Raw genomic sequence first — 21737 nt, 5'->3', positions numbered from 1 at the left:
TTGTCCATTTTTCAGGATTGTCCACTGACTAGAGAATGTATTTATTCTAGTAGCTGTTTCCTGATGTTCATGAAATATCAGATACAGAACAAGACTTCCTGTCCATTAAACAAATAGGTTATATTTTAAACAAGTTTGGTTGCATGTGCAATACAGCCTGAATAACACCAAGGGAAAGAATGTAGCACATTTGCTGCTGCTGTGAGGTCGTATTTCTACTCCCCCTGCATACCTCCCTCCCTTGGTGGCTGCAGTTTCAATAGTCGTTTGAGCCATTTGCCTCTCAGCAATGGGATTTTATTTTTGCTTACATTTAACAAAAATGTGTTCCCTTAGCTCAGCCGGCATGAGACAAGAGGAGACTCATGTAAATAGTTATATTCAAGATCAGTTATTTTTTAAATATACATTTTTGTTGTTGATAGCATTACAGGTGTCTCCCATCCCCCTCTTTACCCCCCCTCGATTAATTACTAAGTGCAAACGGCTTGGTTATGGTAACATAAATGAAACAACCCTATATTTTATTTAAAGGTGGTGGTGTGTTAAGTGGATGTATCTGTGGGCTCATAAGTGAAGTTTTCCCCTAAAGCTCTTCTAAAATCATTCGTTACTTTTTATTTTTTTTAAACATATTTTATTGATATTTCACAGAGAGGAAGGGAGAGGGATAGAGAGCTAGAAACATCGATGAGAGAGAAACATCGATCAGCTGCCTCCTGCACACCCCCCACTGGGGATGTGCCCGCAACCAAGGTACATGCCCTTGACCGGAATCGAACCCGGGACCCTTCAGTCTGCAGGCTGATGCTCTATCCACTGAGCCAAACCGGTTTCGGCTCATTCGTTACTTTTCAGACAATTCACCAGGAGGAGTATTTTTTTTTTCTCCTTATTATAGAAATCACAAACCCAGCAGTATGCAGAATAACATCATCAGTGCTCAGTCACCCACTCATTCTAGACGTAACAACAGTCTCTAGTTCACCTTACCTTGTCATTTTATTCTTTTGCTAAAGCATTTTATTTTTTTATTTTTTTAAAATATATTTTATTGATATTTCACAGAGAGGAAGGGAGAGGGCTAGAGAGCTAGAAACATCCATGAGAGAGAAACATCGGTCAGCTGCCTCCTGCACACCTCCCACTGAGGATGTGCCCGCAACCAAGGTACATGCCCTTGACCGGAATCGAACCCAGGACCTTTCAGTCCGCAGGCCGACGCTCTATCCACTGAGCCAAACCGGTTTTGGCATTGCTAAAGCATTTTAAAGAAAATTATAACGATGATATTTCATCCCTAAATACTTGAGTGCTGTTACCTAAAAATGGCATTTTCCGACGTAACCAAGATATTGTAATATAACATCCAAGAAAATCAACCATGATCTCATACTGTCCAATAACCCAACAGAACATTTCTCAAGAACTTTCTCTTGTAAAGCGGGAACCACTGTATCTGGGACGCAAGTTGGGCGTGTATGTGTTATTACATTTAAGCACTTAGGTCATCTAAAATAGTTTCCTTGGGAGATACGACAAAACGAAGGGCTCATGTCCCTGTGCACGTCAAACGTTTCTGTCCCCATTACACCGTAAGAGCAGATAATACCGGCCTGAAATAACAGGAATTGGGGGGTAGAAATGTACCTCGCGTTTTAACACGACTCTTTTCTCCCGGGAATGTGAACGGCTGAATCTCGCGGGCTTCTCTGCACTTCCCACACGGCTTGGAGAATTCCTGTAGGTGCTCAATGGGCAAGTTACTCCGCCCTTTTGCCCTGACTTAACATGGCGCGGGCGGCTGCCACACAGCCGAGATCCGCGAAGGCGCAGACCTCCCGGCCAGCACCAAAGATGGCGTCCAGGCCCGCAGCCTGCCACTTGCGCATGCGCCGCCAGCCCCCTGCGTCCACTCTAGCCGCCGCGCTCTGTGGGCACCCCGGCCAGCCAATCGCAGCCGCGGGCCCCGCCCAGCGGATCAGCTGAGGAATCCGCGATGTCTGTTGACAGCGGCGGCGGCGGCGCGGCCGGTTCCGGGTTCGGCGCGGGGCGGGGGCTAGGCCGGGCGGGTGACTCGCGGAAGGCGGCGCGGCGGAGGCGCTGAGACCCGGAGGCCACGGGGCGGAGCCGCGGGCAGCCGCGCGTCCCGACGTTTCCGGGTCTGAGTCTCGACAGATGTGAATCCGATGGAGCAGCCCGGGGAAGGCGAGCAGCCGCCTCCGCAGCAGCCGTGGGGGCGGCTCCTCCGCCTGGGCGCCAAGGAGGACGAGCCACATGTTCTCCTGCGGAAACGGGAGTGGACCTTCGGGCGGAAGAGAGGTGCTGGCCGGGGCCAGGCACCGGGGTGGGGACGGGAGCTGGGCACCAGAGACCGGGGTGGGGACCGGGGGCCGGGGTGGGGTCGGAGGGCGGGGACGGGAGCCGGGGTTGGGGCGAGGGGCCGGAGTGGGGTCGAGAACGGGGACCCGGGTTCGGCGTGGGGACGGGGGACGGGGGGCGGGGGTGGGAGCCGGGAGCCGGGAGGCCCTGGGCGGGGCGCCGTGCGGACCAGTTTTTCCCGTGAGAGCGGCCATTTATTTACTCACTGGGGTGCGCCCAGCCACTTCCGAGTGCCTCCCGCAGATTGCTTAACCCTGGGGACAACTTGGTGGATGGAGGAGGCGCATGGATTCGTCCCCAGGGTGCAGTCGCTCAGCTCCATTCCTGCACAGAGCACCTCCTCTGACCTCGGGGGAATGGGGCACCGGGAGGAGGAAGGTAGCTGGGAAGGCGCAGCTCTGTGGGCATTTAAATAGCGCGCTCTTCACCAACCCGTGGGCCGCGGAAGTCGCAGGGAAGTTAGAGGATAGCCCAGGTGAGTAAAATGGAAAGGTGCCGAAACGGGTGAGATGCAGCTAAAGCAGTGCCTGCAGGGAGATGTACAGCTGCGGGCCTCCTGTGTGAAAGGATCTCCAGCCCCAGCTCCCATAGCCATGGAAGGATGTGTTGGTCCGGTGACCTGGGAAGACGAGGTCCCGCCGCTGCCGGGAGAAGGTGCCCGGTCCTCCGCACTTCCTGCCCTGCAGGCCTCAGCCACCATCCTTCGCGTCATTGACACCCTTGCAGCTTTCCTGCAGCGAGAGAAGTGCACTGATCAGGCAAAAAAACAAAACAAAAACTTAGTTTGTCTGAAAATAAATGATCACTCTGGCTGTATACTTTAAAAAAGAGAGAATGAGGAAGATTACTGTTTAAAAGCGTATGTTTTTGGTTTCGTTTTATCCCTTATGATGGACGTGCAGCTGTGTTTGTTTTGGGTTGTTTTTTTGTTTTGTTTTGTTTTGTTTTTGGTCGTCTTAAATCCCAGTATCAAGTTAATTTTTTGACAACTTTGGAAGTGCTTACATAACATTAGAAACTTCTGAAAAACAAACTAATTGTCTTTACTTGATGTTATTGGAAGTTTGGTGAAGACCAGAGCCCTGGAGAGAAACGGCTGAGGTTCGAACACCAGGCATCACCGCCTCATTTGCTCTGCCCTAACGCAGTGGTCGGCAAACCGCGGCTCTGTTGACTAATGAGTTTGCCGACCACTTCCCTAACTTACCTTTCTGTGCCTTCCTGCCTGCTTCGCAGTCACGGCAGAGGTTAGATGAGACCGCCTGTGCGAAGCGCTTTGGAGAGGCCTGGCTTCCAGTTAGCACTTAATGTTAGCCATTGTTATTGTAACACAGAATCACAGTGTCGTTTCACATGGTAATGCAAGGAGCAAAACGCGTTGTTGACTTAATCTGCTTCCTGATAGGAGTCCTTCTAGTGAATGTCTTCATCTTTCCAGCAAAACCTAAAGTTGCTGTACTGGGAGCTTTTATACTTTAGATGTAAGGACAGCACAAAGCATTTGAGGAATTTTCTCCTTGCATTTAACGAGGAGAGAGGGGTTGTGTTTAGCTATAGCTGCATCTCCCTTCTGTTTTTAATTTTTTCTTAATATATATATATATATTTATTTCAGAAAGAAAGGGAGAAGGAGAGTGTTAGAATCATTGATCGGCTGTCGCCTGCATGCCCCTAATGGGGATGAGTCCACAACCCGGGCATGTGCCCTTGACTGGGATCGAACTCAGACCCTTCAGTTCGCAGGCTGACGCTCTGTCCACTGAGCAACACTAGCTAGGGCTGTTTTTTAATTTCCTTAAGCATGAATGTGTGCCTCTGGTCATTTTCTCAGTCATATTTTATGTGACTCTTTGCCATTGCTTCACTTTTGTATGGTTTGTGAAACTTAGGTTATGCGGAGAAGAAATTAAAGACTAAGTTAGCATACGGAAGAATTGCATAACTAACCCCCTTGGTATTCTTCCCCCCTTGGTATTTTTTAATATTTATCAGGCCAGCTGCATATGTGTGCGTGTTGTAAAACTCTCACCCAGAAGCTGTTGCTGTTTCACGGGAGGTGTTGATAGGGTGTCCTACCCCCTAATGGGCAATCGGTCCCTGTCCCTCTGCATTGGGGATCAACACTTCAATCCTTTGGAACTTTTCTTTGCACCTTCTTGTTTAGGCGTTGTCTCCTGAAATGCGCACACCGTGGGCCCTGATTTCCACTCACCTGCAAACCTGCTCTCTGTGGATCAGCAAAGCGCAGTATTGTGTATGGTCCCACCGTCACATTGAGGGGTCCCCTTCTGTGTTTTAGGTTGCGACCTTTCGTTTCCTGGCAATAAGCTGGTCTCTGGAGATCACTGTAAAATTACTTGGGATGAGAAATCTGGTCAGGTGCTGCTGGAAGATACCAGGTAAGCTCTTGGTGAGCTGCTTTTCCTTTTCATCGCGTCGCTTCCGGAACCTGACGGGCAGCAATGACTGGAGAGGGAATGGGGGTTGGTGTTCTTTACCGTGGTGGTTGGCCAGGCCTCAGGGTCTCAGGAAGTGCGCGCTCTGCTCTCCGGGGGTGGGCTGCTCGGGTGTCTGTGACCCTTCTTGGATGTACTCCAATTATAGCAAAAATATCTGAGAAATAAGACCTAAAAGTCGGGGACAAATTTAGGGTTCTCACAAACCTACCTAAGTTAGACTTCTTTCCCCAAAATTTAAGAAAATAAAAATGTTATCGTAGGAATTCTTACACAACGTAAGTAGCGTGTAAAAGAGAGAAGCTTTCCAGAGCCCCGCCCCCCACGGAAAGCACATAAATACTTTGCACTGATGGCCTTTGCCCTGTGTCCGGCTGTACCTCCTCTCCTCAGTGTCTCGGTGCTTGACCTGTGGGTCGTCTACATCCATCTCATCTCTTTCGTTATTATTATGTAATGACGGATGGAGATGTATTACTTTGACTTTTCTTATAAGTGACGCTGCATTGATGTCCTGTCTGCATGCCTGTCTGACTCTTTCCTTGGGCTAAGTTCATGGCACGGGACGCTGGGTCAGAGTGTGCCTCTCTTAACTGGTGCGGGTGGCCGTGTGCTGAGAGCGTGTTTCCCACCAGATGAATTTTTTATTCTTGTAAAGGTCAGGCTCTGTGAGATTCCTCGGTAACTGACGGTTGCAGGGACAAAAGACTAGGAACTGGTGTTTATTTGGAAGCCTGGCACTCTTGTCCCTCTGGTCCTAGGGGGCAGGTGGGGTCTGCATCTCATCACAGTGAGCACGCTGCCTCCGCAGCCCCCCGACTGCGTCAGGTCCGGCTCTCCTGCGTGGGCTGTATGAGGTATTAGCTTCCTGTGGCTGCTGTAACAAATGACTGTGAAATTACTGGCTTAGAGCAACACAAATCCGTGATCTTGAAGTGCCCTTTCCAGCTCTTAGAGCCGCTGCATTCCTTGGTGAGGTCTGGAGGGACAGGGGGTGCTCTGCACAGTGCACCCCTGCGTGGGGGGTGCAGATCTGCATTGGAGATGAGAGCAGGAAGGCCCGATGGCCACGCGGTAGCCTGTGAGCGGTGGGGTGTTGTCCCACCAGGGGGGTAAGCAGCAGAGTGAAATCAGGTGGTTACTTAGGGGGATCTGAGCATGCAGCATGGCGAGAAGCTCAGCGGTGGAGGCCCTGGCGGTTCTGTGACTGTGCCACCAGGTTTTCTAAGTGAGGTTTTCCTGGGACGTAGCGCAGCCCTCCAGTGACATGCTGTCTGGAGCTGTTTTCACACTGCAGTGGCAGAGCTGAGTAATGGGCATGGAGACGGCGTGACCGCACAGCCCGCACTGTCTGCCGTGTGGCTGGTGGTGCGGCCTTCTCTCCTGTCAGGTCTGCACTCAGGAGTCCTCAGGGAAGCCCTTCCTGTCCGTCTGTCCCTGCCAACTGGCCCTCTCCCACCAGCAGTGTGTCCTGACCGCATGGAGTGACCCCAGCTGCGGCGGACAGCCCGCTAATGAGCTGACCTAGGTCGTGGCTGCTGGAGGGAGGGGCTGATCTGTGGACAGAGCTAAGTGCAGAGGCAGGTGGGAAGCTGGAAAGCAGCGCCGGAGCTGCTGGCGCAAGTCCAGGCTCCACCAGGAGCAGGTGGAGGAAAACAGCCCTGGAACAGCAGAGACGCGAGAACGCTTGAACACGTGACCAGACTGGTTGCCGGTTGGGCTGCCCGTAAGGGGACATCGATCCCCACGAGATTTGTAAGGTGGCCCTGGCATCTCTGCCTCCTTACATGTTTGCATCGTTCCTCTGAGTGTTTGACCATTCTCAAGGTGCTAGTTTTTATCGACCTAAAAGTGACACCGTGTTTTGCTGGTTTCAGGTGTACGTCGTAGTGATTGAGTGTTTATGTACATGATGAAACGGTCCCGTGATAAGCCTGGGCACCAGCTGTCGCCTTGCACAGCTGTCACGTGGTGTTGACTGGCTTCCCTGTGCTGTACATTCCATCCCGTGACTCACCTACTTTGTAGCTGGAAGTTTGTACCTCTTAATCCCCTTCACCTATTTCCACTGGCCCCTCAGCCCCTCCCACTCTAGGGACTCCGTTCTGTTGGGGTTTTTTTTAGGTTCTACCTATAGGTGAGATCATAGAGTCTTTGTCTTTCTCTGTCTGACTTATTTCACTCGGCACAGGTCCATCCGCGTTGTTGCAAATGGCAGTATTTCATTCCATCTCACAGCCAGGTCACATTCCGTTGTGTACGACAGCCAGTCACCTGTTGGTGGGCACGCAGGGTACTTGCACATCTTGGCTGTTGTGAACGCTGCTGCAGTGTGCACAGCGGTGCACGTATCCAAGGGGCAGGATCGACCTGCTTCCTGATGGTGGCGGAAGAAGACGTGTAGCTTCCAGTGATGTTCGGCGGGGTAAGTTGCACCTTTGCTGTCTCCGCAGCACCAACGGCACGGTGATCAACACGCTGAAGGTTGTTAAGAAGCAGACTTGTCCTCTGCGGACGGGCGACGTCATCTACGTGGTGTACAGGAAGAACGAGCCAGAGCACAGTAAGAGGGAGCCCGCTGGGTGGGGACGACCTGCCGTGGGCGGGGTGCTTCGTGGAAAGAGTCTGTTGAAGCAGCCTTTTCCTGTAGGAACGTTCGTGTTCGCTCTTTACTGTTTATGGAGGTTCTTGGTGAGGGTAGTGTCTGTTCAAGATTGGGGGAGTTGACCTTGCCGGCTGAGCCCCAGGCCTTCTTCAAAACAGACCCCCGGGGTCATGACCGTGAACCTCTGTGGCAGCCACGGAGAGAAGGGAACGGGGCTGGGTTTGGTGCAGAATAAAGGAAATCTGCGTTGGGGGAGTAAGACCAAGAGCGGGGCGGGGAGGCCCTGAGACGGTACAGGAGAGAGCGGTGCTCCGCCTGGGCTCCACGAGGCCTTTCAGCTCGGCGTGTCTGTGTCTGCAGAAGAAGCGTGATACTGGGCAAGGAGAGCGGAGGACTCTCTCGAAGGTTTCTCCCAAAACAGAAAGGAGGGGCGGGTGATCCCTCGGTTTCTGCAGCTGAATCCCAGCCGGCCCTGGCCACACAGAAGGGACAGGAAGCGTAGGCCCTTTGCTCGGCAGGTGCTGTGCCTCCCTTCATCGGCCTCCCGACTCCAGACGTGTTCTCCTGAGGCTCAAAGTTGGTTCGGATGTTTGGGCCATTTGTTTTGTAATCCCTGTAACGGGTGAACGTTGTCAGTGGCTGAGTAGACAAGACAGTCAGCAGGACAAGCTGGCTGGAGGGAAGAGAAGGGGAAGATGAGTTTGGCTTGGTGCACGGGCCGACGCTGCTCTGACCGCGTTCATTCCTTTTAGACGTGGCGTACCGCTACGAGGCGTTAAATGAAGAGCAAGGCGTGGCCCGGGACTCCTTTGGTAAGTGCGATCACAGCAGGGACCGGCGCGAGGAGCCGCTCCACCTGCTGGCGTGGACAGCCGCGGCGCTGAGCCCTGACGGCTCCTGCTGCTGCTCTTGTGCTCACAGAAGCCGAAAAGGAAAACGTGCTCCACGCGACCAAAGATACCTCAGGGGCAGGGCGAGGGGACCAGCCCCCGGGCCTGCCGCCGTCGCCCACCACTCAGGCGTTCTTCGAGGAGCCACAGCCATCGACGTCCACGTCGGACCTCTTCCCCACGGCCTTTGCCTCTTCCATGGAGCCCCCCGCAGGGCGAGAGCCCCCCTCCAGCTCCGGTGAGATGGGGGTCTTGGGAGGTGGCCCCGATCGTTTCTGTTTACCCATCTTGGCTGATGTTGTTCTGAGACAGAGACAGCCGCCGAGGAGCTCTGAGGGGGCAGCGGGCACCAGGCTCTCGGTAGTAATGCCCTGACCGGTGTGGCTCAGTGGATAGAGCGTCGGCCTGGGGACTGAAGGGTCCCAGGTTCGATTCCGGTCAAGGGCATGTACCTTGGTTGCGGGCACATCCCCATTAGGGGGTGTTCAGGAGGCAGCTGATCGATGTTTCTCTCTCTTCGATGTTTCTAACTCTATCCCTCTCCCTTCCTCTCTGTAAAAACTCAATAAAATAAAAAAATAAAAAAAGATTTCTGGGCAAGAAGTATTCTTGCTCCGGCCCCAGGAGAAATGCCGAAGGTCAGAGGCTGTGGAGCCGTGGGGCTTTGTGAAGTTCTGTTGGGCTATGATTCACACACCTCACAATCTCCTGGCAACTGCTTGTCTGCGTCGGCCCCTGGATTTGCCTCTGGACATTTCACATATACGGGATCCTCAATAGGTGGCCTTTGTGTCTGCTTCCGTTCAGTGAGCACCGTGCTTTAAGGCTCATCTGGAGAAGCGTGTTATTTCAAACCAGCTTTACTTGTTTGGGTCCTAACACATGAGTTCTTTACCTCCCTGATTGCTAGAGAAAATGCAGACTGTCTAGCTGCAGTGTGATGTGTTATGACGACATACAGCGCTCGTGAGCACTGGTTTCCTACGTCACATCACACTACACATGTTAACATCTGCAGCGATTCTTCCGTGTTTTTCTTCCGCGTTATCTTTAGAATTAGCTTTTCTGTAAGCAAATTGTTCAGATGGAATTGTGAACACTTGGGCAAATTTTCCCATTTGTGTGCCTAAGTGTTTACTAGCAAAACAACTGCATTGAATACTAAAGGCTCATGCTGAATCCGGGGCAGGTGCCAAGCACTTCTGTTAATTCTCACCATGAGCAGCATCATGGCCTTCGTTCTTGAGTGAGAAGCCCGAGTAAGAGTCGGAGCCAGGACCCGGCCCGGGGAGCCGCCCCTTTTCTTCTCTTGGTGTACGAGATAATTGGTTCCCAGAACAAGTCTAACCTTTTCTTCCAGCTGCAGTAGGCCGGTTTCCCCCAAAAATAACAACACCCATCTGAATGTCACAGACCAGATACGTGTTACAATCTGATGCCATAAACGAGGTCTTGACCAGACGAAGGTCGTTGGAAAGGGTTCTCACCGTTCTGTCAGATTCATTTCACTGTCTGACTCCGCTGCTGCTTTTGAAGACAGTACTTTGCCCAGGAGGTAGCTTTCTCCCTGTTTCCTTCGTCGCCTTGGGAAACAGTTCGCACTCTCCATCCCTCTTGGTCTGGTCCTCCTACACCTCTTCTGAAAGGTCTCTACGTGAACTTCCCGGTCGGCGGTGTGGGTTCCATGGTGACTAGGCGGGAGGAGTGGCCCCGGGGAGACGCACCGTCCGACTGATCCCCGTCACGGATGTCTGCGTTTCTCCTTGTGGATGTGCCGTGCGCCCAGCTCCAGGAGCACAGTGACGGGCACACAGCACACGCCGAGGGGGCGGATCAGAACGCTTCCTACTTGTCTCTCGACAGCTGCCGGAGGTGCCAGCGTCTCCCCGAAAGGGTGTGGTGCGCCCGTGACCAGTGATGAGCCCTCCAGCATCCCGACAGTTGTCCCCAGGGAAGGAGCATCCCTTCCTCCACCCGAACCGCAGGATCAGGAGGTCCCGGAGCCCGTTACGAAGAGAATGAGAGGAGGTCAGAGTCTCCCGGTTTCTTTACGTAGAAATCATAGTGGACACAGCTGCTGCCGGACAGTTGGGCCTTCGCTCTCAGCCATGTCTCCCGAACATCTCTCTTACGTCTTGGAACTGTTCTTCTAAAACAAAACTTGAGCGTACTGCAACGGGAGACGTCAGGGCCTTGTTAAAAACGCCCTCCAAACACCAGCGAGGACTGTTCTGCCTGCAGGTTAAAACTCGTCAAACTAAAGGAGCACGCCTCTGTCCCCTCCGTGGCTGTGACGGTCACAGAGTGTCCCTTTCTCTTGCAGATGAGGAGCCCAACCTGAAACTGCGTTTGCTGGTCGCAGACCAGGGTAGGGACACCCACAGCGCCCTCGAGGAGGTCCGAGCTGCGGCCGAGAAGCCTGACAAGATGGAGGAGACGCTCACGTGCATCATCTGCCAGGACCTGCTGCATGACTGCGTGAGGTGTGCGCGCGTGAGGGCCGGGCCGAGGAGGAAGCAAGCTCGGGGTCGCGTTTGGGGTCGGGTCCACTGATGTAATCATTGAGTGGCCAACAAGCCGAAAACCTGGCCCCGGTGGCCAAGGCTACCGACTAATGTGGCGGTGGCCTTGGCTGACACGATCGTGTCTACCTAAGTGGTGGGTCCACCTCAGATGGAGGCCAGGTGAACTGTACCTGGCTAAGGAAACGTAATAGCTCACGTAGAACGAAGGTCCCAGGAGTGGCTTCCGGAGAACCCTCACTCCTGGCTTTGCTTCGGGGAGGAGTTAGCTTGTCCATTTCCGCTGAAACACACACCTTTGTGCCTGGTGTCTCCGAGCGTCCAGTCCCTGAAGTCACAGTGTGACTCGGAACCTCCTGGACCAGAACGGCCACACGGCCTCTCGTTTCTTTTCATTAACAAGGACCGAGTGAGAGTAGCTTAGGTTGAACACTGTTTTCACGTGGGGGCCGTTTCCCAGGGGGTATGTGGGAGTCAGGCGCCATCCCGGTCCCTGACGGAGGATGCAGACCTGCCAGCTGTGGGCAGCACACAGCACAGGCTCCAGGCCCTGCTGAGGCGAGAGCTCGGGGACCGGGGGGTCTTGCTTTTCTGTTCTGTTACGGGCCCTCAGCCTGAGCAGGGCCACGTCCTCCTCTGGGGAAAGAGGCAGCGTGTGTGACCGGGCGTCCCAGCTTGTGAAGCTCCAGGCAGGCCGTGCCCTGGGGACGGGGCTGCCATGGCGGGCGGGCGGGCAGGCGCTCCACCTGCAAGTGCTGTGCAGGGGCGTCTGAAGGCCTGTCCTCGCGCTCAGCCTGCAGCCCTGCATGCACACCTTCTGCGCGGCCTGCTACTCGGGCTGGATGGAGCGCTCCACGCTGTGCCCCACGTGCCGCTGCCCCGTCGAGCGGATCTGTAAAAACCACATCCTCAACAACCTGGTGGAGGCGTACCTTCTCCAGCACCCAGGCAAGTGGGGCAGCCGCCAGCTCCCGGGGTCCAGGGTGTGTCCCCAGGGCCCGCCCGCCAGCAGAGCTGTGTCCTTTGAATTCCAGACAAGAGTCGCAGCGAGGAAGATGTGCGGAGCATGGCCACCAGGAACAAGATCACTCAGGACATGCTGCAGCCCAAAGTCAGGAGGTCCTTCTCGGACGAGGAGGGCAGCTCGGAGGACCTGCTGGACCTGTCCGATGTGGACAGCGAATCCTCGGATGTGAGGTGAGCCTGCGCCTGGCAGGGAGTGGGGGGGGCTCTGCCCTGAGCGGTCATCTCCCCGCTGTTCTGGGCTCGCTTCCTGCCTGTGACTTTGGATACTGATTCCCCGGCTCGAGGGAGAGCAGCTCCCGGCTCCGTGACGGGGAGGGGCATCGGCTGCCCTGCCTCCTTCAGCACCTTGCTTTTCCCCAAGTGTACATGGAGCCTTCTGTCCTGCTCTTGCTTGTCGGTATCTGATTCCAGCTTATTGAGATGCGATTGACGTGCAGCACGCCGTGGTTTGAGCTCTGTGCGGTGATGGCCACAGTGGCCCCCACCCTTCCACTTGCTGGCTTCTCCTCGCACGTTGGGCTCACCGGCCGTGACAGGCGGGTGAACATGTTCCTTGTCCCACGGAAGCACAGGTCTCTAGCTTGTCCAGGACCATAGAGTCTGCAGCGTGAGTTCCAACATGTATCGCTTGTCAAGATGCAAATGCAGAACGGCCACGGTCTCTGGCTGAGAGGCTGCACTTTCGGTTTTTGTTATTTTAAAGAGAAGTTTATTGCTTTTTAGAGAGAGAAGAGGGGAGAGGGAGAAACATCCATCAGCCGCTTCGTGCAAGCCCCCCAGCCCGCAACCCAGGCCTGAGCCCCGGCTAGGAATTGAACCGGCGACCTTTTGGTGCATCAGATGACAGACACCCAGCCAGCTGAGCCACCTGGCCAGGGCAAGCGGATGCCATTCTGGGAGACTGTGTTTTATCTGCTGTAGAACGCTGGGGCTCCTGACCCAAAAGGCCAGGGTCTGAATTTTCACTCCAGGTCATGATAGTTAAAAAGACAGCAATGCCCCCAAATTTATTTTTCTTTATTTCTTTTCACAAAACCTTGCAAATAATAATCAAGCAAAATCAAAACCAAAAATTCCTTCAGTGCAAACACCTTGCTTACCCACCTGGCCATTCACCTATGTGTCATGAACACTCCTCTCTTAGCGAAGTAGGACGGCTGCCCTTAGACGTGACTTGACCGTGCGCACGACTGGTCTTCCGATGTTCTGACTCGGGAGCAGTGCTGCAGGGGTTCCTGCCCTTGGTGTTTCACGCTCGTGTGCAGTCATTTCCCAGCAAGGAGCCGGTGGAAGGGGGCCCGTTAGGCGAGAGTCTGAGCGGGAGGGGCCTCGCTGGACTCTGACCTGGGCGTCCTCGGGTGCCCCGCAGAGAGGCCCTGGCGGGGGCGGGTGCTCCCGGTGAACGAGGTTGAGCCTCTTCTCAAGGCTTGTGTTTTCCTAGTCAGGTCTGACCCACTCTTCCCTCACTGGTTCCTGCTGCTGGTGCAGGCCCAGGGAGGCGTTTTCAGGCTGAGACCAGGGTCCCTGAGCGTCTTCCGTGGGCGGTTCTCACTGCCCGCCGTGGGAGAGCTCAGCTGCACTGCGGGACGTCAGGGGGTGCCCTGCTGGCCACTGGGAAGGCTCCCGAGGACACCGTGCTCGCCAGGGTGCCTTTGCTGACTGTAACGACGTGCAGACATTTCCTGGGTGGCCAGGGTGCCAGTCCTGCGTACCCTGGGGGGCCGAGAGCGCCTCTGAATGTGGTCCCAGCTCGCCCAGCATCGAACCTTGGGGAGCGTGTCCTGTTCCCTGTGGGAACTGAGTGGCCGTGCCCCTGGGACATCTTGCAAACTGAGGGGTGGGCGAAGGATGCCTCGGGACTCTAAGAGCAGCTGAGGGGCAGGGGCTCTGGAAACGGTACAGAAAGGGGAGCTGGGAGGTGGCAGAGAGCAGAGCCTTCTGATTGCTGCTGCTCGGGGGTGAGCAAGGACAGTGGGGTGCTCACCCCAGAGCACTCGCTGGGCCACAGCAGATGCTACAGGGCTGAGCCTGAGGTGGTGACGCGGTCCAGGAGCAGGGAGGGCACTGCCAGGCTCGGGCATCGGCCTCGTCCATCACCACCTCCCACTCCCCTGAGAGCGGCCGTCCCTGAGCCCCAGTTCAGGTCTGTGTGCTCCCCTTGCAGCCAGCCGTACGTCGTGTGCAGACAGTGCCCTGAGTACCGAAGGCAGGTGGGCACGCCCCTGCTCTGCTCGGGGCCAGGCAGCGAGCAGGGGCCACCGCAGGCCTCTGGCGACACACCTTCGACATCTGCCAGCGCCACGACAGGTGAGACAGCCGTGCCCTCGCTGCTGTGGCTCTGCTGCGACCCCTCGGGAGGCGGCTGGCGTTTCTGCTGATTCCTCTCTGCTCTCCTGTCCTCTGCCTCTAGTGGTCCCACCCTCTCGTAGCTTGCTGCTTCTCATTTCTGTTTTGGGCCTCTACTCCTGACACTCCTGGGGATTCAGTCCTGATTCTCACACTCGGCCCCCACAGCCCACTGCTCGGGCAGCTGGTGTTCCCAGTGTTGTCTGCCAGAGCCAAATGGCCATCACACGTGGGCCCCTCCAGTGAGAGACTGGCCTCTCCCAGCAACGGGCCGTGGTGTCCCCAGAGCCACCCTGGGTCCCTGCACTGCCTGTTTCCAGTGGGCCCCAGGGCATCCAGAACGGGAGCGTGGACACAAGGAATCTGGGTTGTGGCCCCACAAGGACCCAGCCTCGTGGACACTGTCCACTCAAGCCCATCATGAGGTCACTGACCAGATCCACTTTGTTTTTGTTGTTGTTAATCCTCACTCGAGGATATTTTTCCATTGATTTTCAGAGTGGAAGGAAGGGGAAGGAGGAGAGAGAGAGAGAGAAACATCAATGTGAGAGAGACACCAATGGGTTGCCTCCCACACGCACCCTGACCAGGGCCAGGGATTGAACCTGCAACCCAGGTACATGCCCCTGATCAGGAATTGAATCCGCAACCCTCTGGTGCGCAGGCTGACACTCTTAACAACCGAACACCGGCCAGGGCCAGAGTCACATTCTTTTTTTTAAATGTATTTTATTGATTTTTTTACAGAGAGGAAGGGAGAGGGATAGAGAGTTACAAACATCAATGAGAGAGAAATATCGAACAGCTGCCTCCTGCACACCCCCTACTGGGGATGTGCCCGCAACCAAGGTACATGCCCTTGACCGGAATCGAACCTGGGACCCCTCCGTCCGTAGACCGACGGTCTGTCCATGAGCCAAACGGTCAGGGCCAGAGCCACATTCTTAACCAGCGGCCACAATGCCGTGCCGTGGCTCTCGGTGACTTCCTGTAGGCCACGTGCACAGGGATGGACAGTGCAGTGCTCGGTCACCTGCTGACGGCCACTCACCAGGTGACAAAAGGAAGACAGACGTCCCCATCGGGGACAGGGCCTGGAGCAAGTGTGCGTGCTCAGAGCCCGTGGGTGCCGCCCGTGCGCGACGTGCGCACAGTGTCCGGTGGGTCAGCAGTCTTGCTGCCAGGCCTGTCGTTTGTTTATTGGGAGGGTGCTGAGATTAAACATAAAACCCACTTTATTGTTCTATGTTGTGTGCTCTGTAGGTTGACCTTTCTTTATAGGAAATGGCAGGAAACCTTCGTGACCTTTGAAATCTTGGTTGTGTTTAGTCTGTTTAGACTCCTCCGTTTCCACGGTAGACTGCCAGTTGCCGTGGGGAATAGGTCTGACTTCTCCCTGGGTGTTTGTGTAGGTCTGTCTGTCCTCGTGTGCACTTTGTAGCCACCCCAGTAGACGTTTTCTGATCGGCTCCCTCTGCCTGTGTCCCGACACCCCGCCTCGAACATCCTGTCTGTTCAGCAGCCCAGGATTACGTGTGCCCCCTGCAAGGAAGCCACGCCATATGCACCTGCTGCTTCCAGCCCATGCCCGACCGGAGGGCAGAGCGTGAGCAGGACCCCCGCATCGCCCCTCAGCAGTGTGAGTACCGGGGGGCGTGTTTGCCTGGGGGACCGCCCACCTCAAAGCCTCGCCTGTGTGTCCCTCAGGCTCAGGGTCCCAAGCATGGTTGACGCTGTGTGTGGTGGGAAGGGAGCACGCAGTTCTGTGTTCCATTGCAAAGCCCGGTCCCTGTGTAGCCTTCCCCACACTGTGAGGCTGTTCCCACCACACACGCATTTCCGGGTTTGGTTCTCTTTCTGGAGTCTGCGTCGTCCTTCTGTCCCCACACCGGGGCTGCAGTCATTCCGTCAGCGTCACTCAAATCTGGTAGATAAATGCGATGCTTTGATGTAGAGTTTGGGGGGGTTGCCGTGACATCGAGTTTGTCGTTTACCTGATGGCCCTTTGCCTCGTTCCTCCCTGAGGTGTCCTGCCTGGTGACGGTGCTGTCCCCACAGGTGCCGTCTGCCTGCAGCCTTTCTGTCACCTGTACTGGGGCTGCGCCCGGACCGGCTGCCTCGGCTGCCTGGCCCCCTTCTGTGGTAACACTGCTCTCAGCTGGTCGCTTCAGCCCCGCATGTTCTCTTGGGGCACTTGAGGGCGGGACAGGGTGGCATGGTCTACTGTGTGCCAGAGGAGGAGAAAGCCACTGTAGGTCACCACAAATTAATGGCCTTTTCCTGAACACTGCATGGGTTTGCCATTAAAAAGTGTTAGCTTAGCACCAAGCAATAGCAGGAGAATTCGGGGGATCCTGAGTTCAAAGCCAGGAAGCTTGTGTACACACAAGGATCCCCGCCCCTGAAGAGGCACAGCCTGGCTGCAGCCTTCAGACCTGTGATGGCAGCCAGGCGCCGAGGGACTTGGAGAGCTGGCACGTCCGGAGGGAGGGAACGGAAGTCACTGCACGTGTTCTCAGCGTAAAGTCGTACTTTGTCGTGGAGCTTTTTGTTCTCTGTAGACTCTGTGGTGAAGGAAGTGTGGTTATCTTAGCTGTCGGGTGAAACATTATAAAAGGGGTAACATTGCTTCCCTCCACCCGACAGAACTCCACCTGGGCGACAGGTGTCTGGACGGTGTGCTGAACAACAACAACTACGAGTCCGACATCCTGAAGGTGCGTGGGTCAGGCCAGGGCCGAGGAGGCCTCCCCAAAACTTTCTCAGTTACCCCAATAACTGCGTTTTCTGACTCACGCCACCGCTGCCTGTCAGCACCCTGTTGGTATATGTCTGTCTTCCCCGTATTCCAAACACCAGGTGTGTCCCACTGCTTACCATGCTGAGGGTCTGTGGGCTGGCCCGCACCGCCGGACCTGGTGGACTGGGCCTTCTTCATGGCTCTTTTCCTTTCTGATCACTCCTTCCCCGTGTCAGGAGGCGAGCCCGGCTCTTAGAATTTCAATGTGCACATCAGTCCCTCGCCAAGGACTTAGCTTCACCCCATTTCCGTGCAGCGTCACCCACAGGACCGCGACCTTCTCACCTGCACGCACGCCCCTGGGCACCTCTGTCCTGGGTGGATGAGCACATGGCCCTTCCTGTGGGTTTGCCTGGCAGGAGCCAAGCAGCTCCGTGTGCGAAGGGCAGAATGCGGACCCAGACCCTCAGCTTCCTGGTCCCATGCTCACGGGCCGGTGGCTACACTGTGGTGGCTCCGGCCGAGGTCGGTGGCACACGCTCCTGTGCTGGGCACGCCCTGCAGAGGGGTTGAGTATGCGTGACGGCACTGGCGGGTTGGGAGCCGGCTGCCTGCGGAGGCTTTGAAGGAGCATCTGGACACGCATCCTGTGCACTGGTTTGTGGGCGTGATGCCCTGTTGGGCCGTGGCCTGGTGCCCGGCTCTCCCGGCTGGTCTAAGCCATGGTCATGGGAGCAGGCCCGTCAAGGCGGCAGCGGCCCTCTGCAAACACCTGCCGTGGTTTCTCTGGTTTGACCCGCCTCTGAGGGCCTTTACAGCCATTTACCCCCTTGTCCACACTCGTGTTTTTCCCGTCCCCCTTGTCTCCCCATCCCAGAACTACCTGGCCGCCAGGGGTTTGACGTGGAAGAACGTGCTGACGGAGAGCCTGGTGGCTCTGCAGAGGGGTGTGTTCCTCCTGTCCGGTGAGCTCCTCTCCAGAACGTTGGCGCTGTCCATGGTCCCTGGCTCTCACCTTCCGTGCACGGTTTCCTTTGTGATGTTTGCTGTGGGCACTCAAAAGTTACAGGCCCTTCCCGACGCGCATTTGGTGTTTGTGACGTACTTGGAAATAGCTCAAGAGAAAAGTTATGTTTATTCTTCTTTAGCACTTTTTTGGATTTTAAAAAATCCTTCAAGTTTTTAATCCCAGGGGACTTGTCTTGCAGTAAGGAAATAAATTGGCATCTGGGTTGGTTTTGTTCTTATTTCCCAAACCTCTAGCTCACTGTCTCTCCTTTTATGGATCAGCGTGTCAGTTCCCCACGGGTTTGCATGGCCACGTATGTCCTGCTGTTCTGGACACTGATGCTCCTGACATCTGGCCATGCCCGCATGAGGCTGTGTTCTTCCAGATTACAGAGTCACGGGCAGCACCGTGCTGTGCTACTGCTGCGGCCTGCGAAGCTTCCGGGAGCTGGCCTACCAGTATCGGCAGAACATTCAGGCCTCTGAATTGCCAGGTGAGGGACCCCCTCCCCTCCCATCTCCCTTCTGTTTTCTGTGGCTGCTATGCTCCGGCATAATAGGTAGAAACCCTATCCGGCTTCGTTGGTGTTCTTGGCAGAGGCTGCCTGAGCACCATGCTGTGTCAGGGCCATCGCCCGCCTGGTGTCAGCTCAGGCCCTGGGCGTTGGCTGTGGCGTGGGTTTCTAAAACAAGATGCACAAAACGCCCTAGAGACAGCTGGAGCCACCTCCCTTCCCGAGTGGGTTTTCAGTGAGCTTTTCGCCCTTTCCTGGCACGGGGCGAGGAAACCAGCGGAATGCGCAGCAGAGTGCTGCCTCTCAGCCGCAGCTTCTCTCTGGGGCTCCGGGTGAGCTCCCCGAGCCGCGTGTGATGGGGGTGTACATGTGATACATTGTGGGCTTTTTCTCTCCTAGCGGCTGTGACTTCCCGTCCCGACTGCTATTGGGGCCGCAACTGCCGCACTCAGGTGAAGGCCCACCACGCGATGTGAGTGCTGCTGTGCTGCTGGGCGGGGCCGCGTCCGCTCGGGGCCTCTTGGCTGGAGGGGGCTGACAGGCCTAAGGGAGGCAGACCTTGTTCTCCGAACTGAAGTTTTCAAGTGTTTGGACGAGTTGATATCTCAGCTTTTAGGGATGTTTATGAACTAGCCAACTAGTATTCTATATAATAAAAGGCTAGTATGCAAATTATTCCCTTGACCGGGAGTTCGACTGGGAATTCAACCAGGGGGCGGGGTCGGCCGGACACCCGCAGGCCCACCCCCCCCCCCCCCCCCCGGCTTGCCTGGCCTGATTGGCCCCAATCAGCTCCGATCGGGGCAGGCTGGCCGGACCCCACCCGTGCACAGATTGGTGCACCAGGCCTCTAGTCTCCTTATAAACATACTGCTTTAGTCACATGGTATACAAAGTAGGGTTGTCATTGGGAACTGTGCTCTCCTGTTACCTCATGTAGTGAAACACTTTGCATCGAAATGTTCTCCACATTGCACCCCCGTAAGCACAGCTGTCATTCCCAGCCGACTCATTTCCAGATCAGTGGCCATGGTCACTTGAGACCATCCTTCCCAAGCCCCTGGCTCGTGTGCGTGCCATTGCACACTGGGTCTGTCGCTGGTGCTGTGAGCGGGTGACTGTTCGCACTAAATTGGTTACTCACCAGATGTTTCCTATTTTTTTTTTAATATATATATTTTTTTAATTTCAGAGAGAAAGGGAGAGGAGAGAATGATAGAAACATCAATGGTGAGAGAGACTCATTGATCAGCTGCCTCCCGCATGCCCCACACTGGGGATTGAGCCTGGGATCCTTCAGTCCACAGGCCGACACTCTTTCCACTGAGCCCAACCAGCTAGGGCTAAGCTCACCTCCACTTTTTAAAAAATATATATGATGTTATTGATTTCAGAGAGGAAAGAAGAGGGAGAGAGAGAGAAACATCCATGATGAGAGAGAATTGTGGATGGGCTGCCTCCTGCATGCCCCCTACTAGGGTTCGAGCCCGCAACCTGGGTATGTGCCCTGACCGGGAATTGAACCAGCAACCTCCTGGTTCCTGGGTCGACGCCCAACCACTGAGCCACGCCGGCCGGGCTCACCTCCACTTTTAAACCGGGGATGCTGAGAACACGCAGCTTTGAGTCTCTTCTCCAAGAAAATTACCTAAAATTTGCAATTTCTATTTTAAAGTTTAAAAAGGAGACGAGAAGGCGTCCTCTGGTTAGTTTCTGTGATAGTGTTCAACGTACGCTGCTGTGAGCCCCCCTGCACACCATTGCTCGTGTGATCGTCCACTGGGCAGTTTGGGAATTGGCTTACTTGAATGATTCTCTGGTCTCTTGTAATTGGACTGCTTTCCCCCCACAGGAAATTCAATCATATCTGTGAACAGACGAGGTTCAAGAACTAAGCGCTTGAGGATGCACCAAGATGGCTTGGAAGTGCAGGGGTCAATGACAGCGTGCTTCAGGAAATACTGAATATGAACATTTTAAGGGCATTTTACACTTCCCTCAGGGCATGCCGGGGGTCTGTGCATCCAGCACTCCGGGGCCTTTGTCTGTGGAGGAGACCCTCTCAGTGAGGCCCAGCAGCGGCCTGGGAGGCCTGGGGTGCACAACTGTCCGCTGAGCTTGGGGCCGCCCGAAGTGCTTCAGCCAGAATAGCCACCAGCCGTCCCCGCTCCTGAGATGGTGCTGAGCAGGTTTGCTCTGTACCTTCCCCACACTATGGTTAAAACGCACATCTCTCTTCAAGAAAAGTTCCATGGCAGAGAGAGGACCGACGGTCAGAAACGTTCTGTTGTTTAAGGAAAAGGTTTACAGGCTGTGCAGTGCCCCGTGGGAAACCCACGGTTCTTACATGCTTTTTGTTTTAATAGGGTTGATGCTTACCTTCTAGTAAGATTTAAAATGCCACAAACTATAGCACAAGTAATATAATTTATATAATTTACAAGTTGACTAAAATTGGGGTAGTATGGTATTGAAAGCGTATAAGCGTGTTTCTCTGTATTAATAAAAAACGTCACCTGGTGTCCAGAACTGCTAACCCTGGACCCGGACAGTGCACGGCCCCTCCCAGGCGTGGGCCGGCTGGGTTGCCTCCACCCTGAGCACACAAGGAAGCGAAGTGTTGGCCCTGCTGCTCCTCCCTCAGCATAGCTGCGGGCCCCACCCAGTGTCCCCTTGTTCCTCATTCCTTCCTGTGGGGCCGTGGCCATGGGTGGCCAAAGTGCCAGGTGCAGGTCAGCCCTGGTGGCACTACGACCTCCCTGGAGCAGTCTCTTCCCACCACGAGCACGAGGGGCCTTTTTTCCACTGGTCCTTGCCCTGTCCTCCAGCGTTGGGTTTGCTGTCATCTGGAATAATACTTGAAGTTTTGTTATTTGTCGAAGAAAAAATGTTCTTTATTTTTTGTTAAAATCACCTGTTATGTTTGTTTGCAGAATTGTAACCTTTTTGCTTCTCAGGAATACAACGGTTGTCTTGCTCTTGATACAGACTGAGAAGCAGCAGTGTGTGTGAGAGAAGTCTGCCTTCCCACATGTAATAAACAAGCCGCATCTGTTTCTCTCTCCGCATGTCTGTTCTAGTGTTAGTTAGGACGTGCCCCTCACCATCACGGGGACAGGTGGCTGTAGGCTTCACTCGTTACTACTTTCTGGTAAGGAGAGTCCACCAAGCTGGCCCTCAGGCCCCGGTCTGAGCACCCCAAAGGCACAGGGTTTCTTAGGTCCCTCAACCTGAAGGAGCCACAGGC

General features: G+C 55.0%; 1 protein-coding gene across 2 annotated transcripts; it reads left to right on the top strand.

Moving 5' to 3' along the window:
• The first annotated feature begins 1971 nt into the window (after positions 1–1971).
• CHFR (checkpoint with forkhead and ring finger domains) lies at positions 1972–21557 on the top strand. Of its 2 annotated transcripts, none has more exons than XM_080649544.1 (17): positions 1972–2322; positions 4682–4781; positions 7292–7401; positions 8196–8255; positions 8365–8571; positions 10197–10361; positions 10657–10816; positions 11649–11803; positions 11890–12052; positions 14046–14188; positions 15750–15866; positions 16286–16369; positions 16874–16944; positions 17845–17932; positions 18362–18469; positions 18890–18962; positions 20343–21557. In XM_080649544.1, exons 1-17 carry the CDS (start codon positions 2190–2192, stop codon positions 20383–20385), a joined length of 1980 nt encoding a protein of 659 aa, XP_080505670.1. In that variant the 5' UTR covers positions 1972–2189; the 3' UTR covers positions 20386–21557. The 2 variants fall into 2 exon arrangements, with proteins under 2 accessions (XP_080505670.1, XP_080505669.1); XM_080649543.1 differs by having other exon boundaries at positions 1988–2322; positions 15747–15866.
• Positions 21558–21737: the final 180 nt, after the last annotated feature.

The sequence above is a fragment of the Plecotus auritus genome (genome assembly GCF_963455305.1).
Source record: "Plecotus auritus genome assembly, chromosome: 13".
NCBI lineage: Eukaryota > Metazoa > Chordata > Mammalia > Chiroptera > Vespertilionidae > Plecotus > Plecotus auritus.
Note: the sequence above shows the minus strand (reverse complement) of the source record. Positions and strands in the feature narration are given on the sequence as shown.

Bases quoted from the DNA above. Each gene is read 5' to 3' on its own strand.
- CHFR (XM_080649543.1), top strand. From the start codon at position 2,190: ATGGAGCAGCCCGGGGAAGGCGAGCAGCCGCCTCCGCAGCAGCCGTGG. The intron at 2,323-4,681 runs GTGCTGGCCGGG...TCTGTGTTTTAG, and splicing joins GACCTTCGGGCGGAAGAGAG to GTTGCGACCTTTCGTTTCCT. The intron at 15,867-16,285 runs GTGAGTACCGGG...CTGTCCCCACAG, and splicing joins CCGCATCGCCCCTCAGCAGT to GTGCCGTCTGCCTGCAGCCT.